Here is an 11,297-nt window from a genome sequence, read left to right as displayed (position 1 = left end):
GCAGATTCAACCCTATATGTGTTTTGGTCTGGATGACTCCTTTAATTTAACTACAAAAAAAAAACAGAAACACGTTTTTTCATGATGTCTTTTTAACAAATGTGGAAAATGTTTTAAATATTTAAAGACAAACTTTTTTCGCTGACCCCCTGCAGTACCTCCGCAGACCCTAGGGGTCGCGGACCCCCTGTTGAAGACCTCTGCTCTACATTAAATTGAGCGTGACAACACAGCGTGTTGTGGGCTTGTAGATCTGCTACGAAGGTTTTCATCAGAATGCTACAGATGCTGGGGTTTAAGTGGTTAAGACTTAGGCTGGATGCATAAAAGAGATAACAAGTTGCGATGATGTTTTCAAGACTTGAAACTTGCAAAAAGCCAGATGATAAACCCTAACTCTCAGATAATAAAAATAGATTAGGAATGTTGATAAAGCCACTAAAAAGAGTTTCTATTTAATAAGATGCATGGCACAGGAGAAGGAGGCATACTGTAGAACGGAGAAGGCAGAAATCAGAGGGTGACTTATCTCAAAGTATCATCACAACCTATATTAAAGCCCCTGATACACGTAGCAATTTTTCCTCAATATCAACCAGCAACGACCAGAGGCGTCAATTGCGTATGGTCATTGGCAGCGTCATTTGATTAATCTTTTTGTGCCTTCACGCGTGCAAGACACCAGTCATGTTGCCATACCTTATATTATGGCAACTGCCATACCTAGCCATACCCAACTGACGCCTCTGGTCGTTGCTGGTTGATATTGATGAAAAAAATCGGGGGCTTAAAACATGATTCATAAGTTGCTCTTAGTTATTATTACTCATAACATGAAACAATTGTGCTTACGACATTCAGAAGATCCGGGAATCGAACCTGGGACGTGTTGATCAGGGCATTTTACACCAATCTGTTATGTGCCCTAATCACTTGGGAATGTTGGGATGACCATGTTTTTAACTTTTTGATTTAATACATTAAATACTTACTATTTTTCCCCCTGTATAGTCTAAGAGTGTAGCACCTCGTTCTTAAACTACAGCAGAATTGAAGCAAGCTGGAGAAGCCAATTAAAGTCTTTATTTTGGTAGGAACCCAGGTAACATATCAATACTTTATATGGGATATGACAGGAAAATGGCCCTATCATCGAGTGACCAAATAAAATGGACAGACTTGATTGATGAGTTCAATCCCTACTGACATACTACAACCTCCAGAACAGCTGTCCAACTATGAGGACAGCATCATGCCTTAACCTGTTGGAGGGGACAGGGGCTGCATATGTAGTACAGACATACAGTACTGACCTCTCTGCAGACCTGGCCCTTCCGTGGCAGATGAGAACTGAGCTGGTTCATATAATCTCCACTCACTTGAAAAAGATTAGAAACACATTTTTCCTTGCACGAGTTGTAAACGCTTTTTCTTGGTGCATTCTTCATCTGTGGTTATTTAGTTTGCTGGGGGCCTGTTGTGACCGCAAAATGCTTTTCGTGCTCAGCTCTGTCCGCCTTTTTTTTCCTCCTGCAGATGTATTCCTTAATGTTTGTAAATGACTCATTCCCCTTGTTCACGGAGTGGGGAAAATCTGCAAATAATAACGGTTTACATACCAGCCGAAAAACAAAGCCAAAATGCAAATTGCTTAGTGGGTCTGTTAAACACTATGGTGTATCTTCATTAAAGCTTCAAAGCTGGAATCCCAATCATTTGGCCCTCAACCAAGGTCTGTCACACACCACATACACAGTCGCATGTAACAGAGTGCAAAACTGGACCAGTGGAGGTCCATTTTTACACACTCGCTGAAATGAATACTCCAGATTTTGCTGTATAGTGAGCATTGCTGTATTACAAAGCACATACTGTACATTCAAGAGATAGAATTCCAGTTGCTGGACACAAGAAAACATTCACACTTGGCGGTTAACGTCTCCCAAAGTGAATTTATTTATTACCACCAAGGTGACATTTTGACCATCTTCCTCAGGTTTGTGATCTAGGTTGTAATCTGAGGAAGATTTAAGGTGCTCAAAACGTCACCTTGGTGGTAATCGAATAAATCTATTTGACTATTTAAACGTCTGCAACAATTGCAGTGACCTGATAGCTGAGTGGTTTTAGGGCGCAGGCTCAAAACCTGACGAGTCCCCAGTTTGATTCCCATCCGGACCATTTAGTCCTTGCTACCATCTCTCCGATTCCCGTCTCTGGCTCAGAAAAAGGCAACCCTGCTTCAACCTCTGCTTTGCTTTTCTGCCCTCTCTTATTGAGCCTTATTCTTATTGCAGCACATTTTGCCTAACTCAAGTGAAAACAAAGAGGCTATTTTGCCGCCAAAGCTTTGAGGCTATCCTTATGTTTGCTGAGCATAGCGTGACTAATTGCATTTTATTAGAATGAGAGCCATCATGCCTCACGCTGTATGAGCACTGGAGTGGGTGGGTTCAGCTGACACTATGAAGATGCTTTAACCACATTAACCCTGGCATCCCTATTTTTGGCAGGTCCTTGTCAGACACAATTCTCAAAACATTTCAAATTTTCAATTTGTCAAAAATGTTTGTCGGAAATAGCAGGTCTACAGTACATTGTGAACTTGTAGATTGGCGACTGTCCAAAGTATGTGGTATATGGCTTATGTACAGCAAGTGGTTAAAGAGGACCTCCTGCAAAGGGGTGGAATACAAAACCACACACTCATTCTCTCTCCCTCTCTGTGTCACACACGCACACAAACAAGAGACACACAGGTCCTTAAAAAACATCTGCAATCACTAAGTTAATAGTTCTGGCTTAACTACACTCTTTCTATATTTAAACATGGTCACACAAGAGGCACACAGGTCATCAAGAACATCTGCAATCACTAAGTTAATAGTTCTGACTCAACTAGACCATTTCTAAATTTAAACATTGCTGCCATTTCAGGATGCTTAAGGGATGACGCCGAGACAATGCTGCTGTAGCTCATCCCTCAGAGACGGCTTGAAAGGAGACAGATATGTGCTCCTCAGTGTGACACAACGACTAGTTATCTGTGCCATAACTAGGCAGCCATGATGGCCACCAACGGACTGGGTGACTCATGCAGGAAGAGGACTGCACGCTTCACAAACCAACCAGCCCTGAAACTATGTCAATCTGGCCTTCAATAACAGCTTGTGTCTCCCCTTTAATGACGTGACTAACAAGGCCTGCAGTGCAACAACAGGCCCTTGACAATGTCCAAAAATCCACACACTTTAGCTGCAGTTGACACATAATTAAAACGTGTAAACAAAAAGCATCAATCCAACCCACATCCGAGAAGAGGCAAATTTGTTTATACAATGTCACACAATCCTTTCCACATTCTTTCCAATCAAAGAAATGTGGCGATCAAGCATTTTTTTGTTGTTTGTGTTGGGCAACACTTATATAAGGGTTGTGTAACAAAGTATAAAATAGTCTTCCTTAGTAAATCTTGCATTACATGACACCACTAGAAGATATATAGAAGGTACATGTTTACATCCATTGTGCATGAAAACGTTATGCAACAGATATTGGATGTTTGCACTGTTTCTCTGCACTGGTGTAGTCCATTGGTTTTTAACATGGGCTCTGGGATACCCAAGGACTGGGGTCCCTTGATGATGTTCCAGGGCCCCCCAGCTAAATGATTGATAGTAAGAGAACCAATGCACCCAGGGCCATTAGCTCTGGTCCATAGCGTTAGTGGAGTTCTCCTTAACGCTATGTTCGTCTACCTCCACACCTCCTTGGCAAAAACGGAAATCCCGCTCGGCTGGTCCGAAAATAACAAAAACTGTTTCGCCCCACACCAAACCAAAGGTATCAGTGGACAGTTGAAAGCTTACTCTACTTAGTGGATGCAATCTGGGCCCCCCACCACATGCTTAAAAATAGGACATTTATAGGGCGAAATGAAAAATATTCCACCGGATGGAGACTCCATTTCTTCAATTCTTTTACTATTTGTCATTGCCATCACGGCGCCAACTCACTACTGCCGCGCAGGTCAGAGGACCGCATTAACAGAGCATTAGTCTCATTGGGTGTTATTCACCTCTGGCGACGTTGGAAGCGCTGTTTCGTAAAAACTGTCTTCAAACAGGAAGAGAGTCTCGTCAGGTGGATTATTTTTCATTTCGCCCTAGAAATGTATTTTAAGCGTGTGGTGGTGGGCCCAGACTGTGTCCACTAAGTAGAGTAAGCTTTCAACTGTCCACTGATACCTTTGGTTTGGTGAGGGGCGAAACAGTTTTTTGTTATATTCGGACCACACAAGCGGGTTTTCTGGTTTTGCTAAGAAGGTGCGGAGGTACACGAACATAGCGTTAGGGAGAACTCCACTAACGCTATGTACCAGAGCTACCAGGGCCATACGGGTTCCATTTTGTATACTCTCAGAGTTAACTGAAAACATAGAATTTTACAGTGTATAGTAGATTGGGGTCCCAAAGGTCAGTGGGGGCAATCGGGTGGCACAGTGGTTAAGTAGCTGCCCAGTGCCCTGTGTGCCAAAACTGCCCACTACCACAGAGTCTGGGGGGTTCGAATCCACAGAGGTCTATAGTATACAAACACAACTGGCCAGTGTTCGAGGAAGGGAAATCGGCTAGACGTAATCCTATGGGCTGCGGCGGCACCTGTCAGCGGGGAGTGTTGGGGGGAGGAGTAGAACAGAGGCTCTACGTCCTCCCGGGGGGCTCCTCATTGGCAGGTGAGTCAGTAAGATACTAACTAGCAAGACGCCTCAGGGCGACATGGGCCAGGTCACGCCATGTCTTGGCCGTCTGTCCAGTGATGTATATCGGACCAGTTACCCATGTATGGAGATCCATGTACTGTATATGGAGATGTGCCGTGAGACCCCAAACATGCTTACTCAGTTATTCGTTAAGTGAAAATCCTATGACGTCTATCACATCTGACATCATACATACAGTATGATCCCTTTCATGCCCATACTGGAGATCCCTGTCTGAAACAGCCATGATATGGGCTGTCTTCCTCCATATATGGGCATGCCCATATGAAGTCCTGTTAGATATATTTTGCAACCCATTTTTCACCCAGTGCCAATTGCCTATGTAATCCTGGGCTCTGCTCTCCCTCTGCCGCGCCTGGGGAGACAACGGACTGACCTCATGCTTCCTTCAATGCATGAGTAGTCCAAGTTGTTTCTTTTCACCTGACAGGGGGGATTTCCCCGGGATGGACGTAGCGCGTGGAAGGAACACGTTATTCCAACCAGTTCCTTTCCCCTCCATCAAGCGCCCCGGCTGGCCAGGGGGAGGCATTATTGAGACCAGGATTACTGCATGTTTTTGTGAGGGTATCAACCCTAGGAGACACGGGGAGAACATGCAAACTCCACACAGAAAGGCCCTATCGCCGACCCCACCTAGGGTGTGGGCGCTGATGACGCGGAGGGAGAAACACGCCCCCAGCACCCACAGCGTCCCCCGGCGGGAATCGAACCCAGGACCTTCTAGCTGTGAGGCGAAGCGCTAACCACTGCGCCACCGTGCCCCCTATAGGCTTAATATTGATGACATCAGGGATCTCCATAATGGGCATAACATACAATACATTTTATGCCCATACATGGAGATCCCTGTCTGAACCAGCCAAACCACTGTGATGTCACCTGTTTATGAGTATCTGACTGTGAAGTCACCTGTGATGTCACAGTGATGTGTCAGGGGAACCACAGTATCAGGCGTTATCCCTGCTCTGAGCCTGTGATGTCACAGTGATGTGTGATCAGGGGAACCACAGTGTCAGGCGTGACATACAGACAGACAGAGATACGTGGATGTGCCGGTTTCCATAGTTAACTGCGACCTACGGTCACAATAACACAGCAACACACAGAAACGTGTGTGGGTAGGAAATCATTGGCATAACGAGGGGAGAGGAAAAAAAGGCCACTGAAGGTTGATGAATGAAAGAGGTGTTATGAAACACAGCTAGTGGTGGTGATGACCTTCAATTAGGGCTGTCACGATATGACATTTTACATTTTACACTCAAATAATTGGCGATTAACAATTTAATTGTGTTTTTGTCGTTGATAATTACATTTCTGTTTGGCTTTTAGGCTTTGAAGTTGTATATGGTAGATATGACACATAACCTAAATATACAAAGAAATTACTGACATATTTGACAACTTACAACTTAAAAAATAACTTTGATAGTGGAAATAGCCGATCTACAAGCTCACAACGCGTCGCGATGCGACGCGTTGTGAGCTTGTAGATCTGCTATTTCCACTATTTCGGAATTTTTAAAACATTCACGATTCTGACGATTAGGACAGAATAATTGCGATAAGGTCAAATAATCACGATTAGACGATTATGTAATAATTGTGACAACCCTAAGCATGCGTACACTAAAGAGGAACAGGAGCTACAACCGCTGCGCAGGAAATGGACCAAAGCAACTCAGCTGTCTACCGAGTTTACCAGCACACTTACAGCCAGGAATTCATTCACTTATTACAGCCAGGAATGTGCATGTCTCTACCAAAACCATCTGCCAGCAGAATGGCTGAATTAGTCCTCGCTTTGATTTCTGTAGTGGAAAAACACCACCGCATTTTTCAGTTACCTTGGAAGACAAACTGAGTGAAACACATCACCGGGTATTGAAGAAAGAAAATAAAAATAAAAACACAAGATAAATTAGTGTGAATCAATTTGACCTTATTAACTTTGGACAACATGATAATTAAATGTTGACTTTTAATATTGCAATAGCACATGTTATGCAAAAGTAATATTAGTATTCAGTAGTTGTTTTTGTTTGTTTGTCTAAGTTTGTACAAGACAAACTTAGACAAAACTTCCAAGTGCTCTGTGTGAGAGTTCAGTCACTGCTCGTCTCACAACAACCCAGACACATGCTTTCTTTTAAACGTGCATAGCATACAGCTACACAGTAAAATGCTGAGTGTTCATTTAACTCAAGAGCAGGGGTCGTCAATGTTTTCAGGCCAAGGTCCCCTTAGCTTAGAGGGAGATACAGCACTACATATTGTATAAAATTGTGTTTCATCGATTTCATAGATAGATTCATAGACTTGTTTGACAGCACTGTCATCAGTCTATGTTGGATCCGTATTAGACATTTAACTACTTAAATTGTCAATACTAAGTAAACTTGACCTTTCACTCTGTACTTGGTCTGCTCTTTTTTTACCTCTATACCAAACCGATTTGCCAAAAATAGCCGATCTGCAAGCTCCCAACGCCTCGCAGCGCGAGGCTTTGAGAACTTGTAGATCAGCTATTTTTGGCTAAAGTTCTCCTCAGAATAGGGATGTGAGGCCAGTGAGGGTTCAAGTTGTTCTTTTAAAACAATTATCCTATCACACAAAGATTTGGAGGACCCCCTGTTGTAACTCTGAGGACCCCCTAGGGGTCCCGGACCCCCTGTTGAAGACCCATGCTCAAGAGTGTTGAGACCAAATTGAAGTGTACGGTATGTTTCCCTGGATATATTCTCCTTATATCCAGGTAAGATCAAATATGCAATGGCTCCATTCTTATTGTTGACCTCCTTGATGGAGGGATAAGGCTTTAGTTTCGGTTTGCACTCCTAAAAAGGAAGAGTCACCAGCAGCGGTTGGAAAAAGATAGCACCGTGGAGGAGAGAGAGGAAAATCACGAGGGGAGTTTTCCCAATTAGTGAAGATGGAAGGGGTTGAAGCAAACTTTGGAATAAACAACCATTATGGATTACGCTGACACAGGAAATGCCAAGCTCTGCTCCAAATACTCCAAAGGACAAACATGTGTCCTGGAAGACACTGGGGGTCTTCTAATCTGTCATTTCATAACTAAGACATTTCTAGACAAGCGTGTGCATTTTCCCCCTCATTTAGTAGGTCTCACAAAAGAAAATTGCTGATCATCAACAACAGTTGAGATCCGGCAGTCGGCACTATATGTAAGGCCAGTCAACAAGGTCACTCACTAACTAGGAAAATACTGTACAACCTGTACATGCCACACATTAACCTCCAAATATTCCAGAGCCTTTGTCAGATCTCCTGTTATGCACTCTTGTGAAGATTGCTGCATTGCTTGAGCAAACCGTTTCCTTAGATGCACAACAAAAGATGAAGCACGCTTTCAGACACTTACCTGAGCTCAGTCAAACTCTTGCTTTTGTACAAGCTTTATGATCGAAAGATTTCTTCTACCAGTTATGAATTTTTTTTAAATTAATCTAAACAAGGCAGATGTTTTTTTTGTTTATAAATATGTGTTGTGTTTTCTAATTCTATCTGACATCTGTATGTGTCTTAATTGTTGTGTGTAATCTCGATGATGGCAAACCTCAATGCTCTTTTTGAGAATAAAGTTTTTTTTTCAATCAATAAATAATACTGACAAAAAAGGGTCATGTACTGTACAGCTTTATGCTGTGCACTGATTAAGTCCACAGCTTATGAAAGTCTGTGTGTAAAAGTATCTAAAATGTGAATAAATCAGGGGAAAAACTAAGAAGAATATAGCAGAAAATGACATGATTATCTATGTATAAAATGCAGAAACCTCTATGTGTATATACGTGTAGTCATGTATGCACCTGCGCCGCCCAATACCTCCCCAGAGGAGCCTCTTGTTGGTTATAGAGCAGGAGAGAGGAGTTATACCTGATAGCGTGTACATGTACAGTACAATGGATCTCCATTTGCGTATGGTCATGCACAGTAAGTCATCAACACAACATCAGGGATCACTGTAACTCCATATTTAACCCATCATTCGTATAGTAGTGGGTAGGGTGCCGCACTGGGTATTCTGACAACAAGTACAACAAGTACAATGGCTACTGCATAAATGGGAGGGCATTGTTCCCGACCTGCATCACTCCCAGGTAGACCGGTACCCGCAGGTACTACACTTAATACTCGAGTACAGCTAGCGTACAGCAGTAGTGTGTGCATTCAAGAAAAATGAAGAAGGTACATGTGTGTGGACGGGGTATCGGTTCTTGCCATTGGTAAATTGTAGTTATACTGTACTTTACAGTTTGCATTTCCCGCATTGCCTCACAACAGTCTGTAGTTTTGCTCCTGAAATGTACATTTTGCAGCCATGTTCACCCACAGGAGTAAGGGGAATTTTGATGTTCTGACAAAGAGTTGATTTCTTGGTGAGTGTGACAGTATGATTCGAGCTGAAATGTCATGTACTGTAATCATAATAACGCAATTGAATCAACAAATCAAACCAAATAATATTGATAATTTTGGCGAATAGCTACAGAAGTGAATTCAAAAGGAAATCTACAATATTCTGACATTCCACTACATGACCAACAACGCTGTCTGGAGTAGAATGTTCAAAATGACATGATATTTCAGGAATTCCATGGGAATTATGTCAAAAGTTACAAACAGCAAAGATCTAATGTCAATGAAACTAATATCGCCTAAAACAGGGGTCTTCAACAGGGGGTCTGGGACCCCTAGGGGGTCTTCAGAGTTACTACAGGGGGTCCTCCATATCTTCGTGTGCTAGAAACTTTTTTTCTCATTTTTTATAATAACCACGAACCCTAGCGTCCATATTCTGAGAACTTTAGCCAAAAAATAGCTGATCTACAAGCTCACAGCGTGTGAGCTTGTATATCGGCTATTTACGACAAAGAGGTTCGATGTAGAGGTGAAAAAGAGCAGAATAAGTACAGAGTGAGTTCAAGTGGTTAAATATCTGAAAACACAAATTGACATGAATCCAAAATACACTGATGATCGTGCTGTCAAGCAATGAAACTACAGTACACGTATATGGAATCTATGAAAAGGTTATGCTCATCTTTCTCTCAACCAAGGGGTCCTTGGCCTGAAAACGTTGAAGACCCCTGGTCTAAAATGAGCATAGCCAAGTCAGACTTTTGTCAGCGTTGAGTCTGACAAAACTTAAGCTACATTTACAGTGATGAATGGCTGTAAACTAACACTCACCATCTCAACCCCTTGAGGAAAGGCAGTGCCATCCCAGTCTTTCTTGGGGAAGCGCTGAATGATCTTTCCACAACCCTCTCCTGAACCTAGGAGTGAATACAAGACAAAGATTAGTCAAAATACAGGAGCTTTGCATGGCCAGTATCATAGCATGTAAAGCAATTGACAACACCACAGTTAGACACCTGAGAACATCAGCACTCTAAACTTAAGCCACAAACTGACCACAGATTGTAATCAATGAACAACATATATTCTGGCATTTGCTTTCAGACAGGCCAACATCACAGCCTGTAAAATAGTAGAAGACAACCAGCATTAACCACCTAGGTCCTACGATATATACGGTATATCGTAGGACTTAGGTGGTTAATATAATATATATATACTGTGCGGCAAAGAGTGAAAATAGCTGATCAACAAGCTGCCCTAGTGTGACGGGCTGTGAGATTGTAGATCTGCTATATTCACTATAAAGACAAATCTTCTTACATTTTGAAAATGAAACATTTAGATAGTTTGCCCAAAATAGGGATGCCTTGGTTCATGTAGTTAAGTGAAGTTATCTTGTAGTTTCAAAAGCTAACAATGTGGTCAAATTAGGGTGACCAGACGTCCCGGTTTATCCGGGACAGTCCCGTTTTACCCGAGACAGTCCCGTTTTCAAGCTGCGTGTCCCGGTGTCCCGACAAATATCTCTAAAACACTATTATGTCGCGGTTTTCAACATTCACTGCAAAATTGTCCCGGTTTTCGCCAGGATTAAGATAATAGTAGCTGATTTCAGTGGTTGCATAGACATTTATCATGTTCTTTTCATGAAAACATGCTCACCTAACCAATCGGAAAACATGAACAAATTCATTGCGTGTCTGAATTCAACACTGAGCCTGTTTGTCAATCTCTCTCTGCCTGTTTGCAACCCTGCGGTGCGTGTGTGCGTGCGCACCGTGCACGAACGCTAGAGAATGGGCACGTGCGTGTGCGGTAACGTGCGCATTGCTTTTAGGGTCCCGGTTTTAGGCAACAGTGTTTCGCGTCCCGGTTTGAGTGGCTGAAAATATGGTCACCCTAGGTCAAATTATTCATGATTAGAGTGGTTGTAATCAGTGCAAACAACTTTCTCTTCTGGATAGGTCCTAATATACGGTAAGTAAAAATGTGTACACGGGGAGCACACAAATCATACTCATGTGTGATTTCATGCCTTATATAATATATCCCTTCGGTTCATTCTGTGGTTTGCCACATATGTAAGCTGGCAGAGATGAATAGCGCACTGCAGTTTCATAAC

The 11,297-nt window shown here is 42.6% G+C and overlaps 1 protein-coding gene across 2 annotated transcripts in view; it reads right to left on the bottom strand.

Annotated features, from left to right (window-relative positions):
* The window catches only part of sbf2 (SET binding factor 2), a 156,444-nt gene that overhangs the window by 122,960 nt on the left and 22,187 nt on the right, over nucleotides 1–11,297 (bottom strand). For both annotated transcript variants that reach the window (XM_080730700.1, XM_080730699.1), the window contains exon 2: nucleotides 10,004–10,089. In XM_080730700.1, the coding sequence (XP_080586826.1) occupies nucleotides 10,004–10,089 (86 nt within the window). The remainder of the gene's footprint in view (nucleotides 1–10,003; nucleotides 10,090–11,297) is intronic.

The sequence above is a fragment of the Nannobrachium achirus genome (genome assembly GCF_963921795.1).
Source record: "Nannobrachium achirus genome assembly, chromosome: 7".
Lineage (NCBI taxonomy): Eukaryota > Metazoa > Chordata > Actinopteri > Myctophiformes > Myctophidae > Nannobrachium > Nannobrachium achirus.
This window is presented reverse-complemented; position numbering and strand designations above follow the sequence as displayed.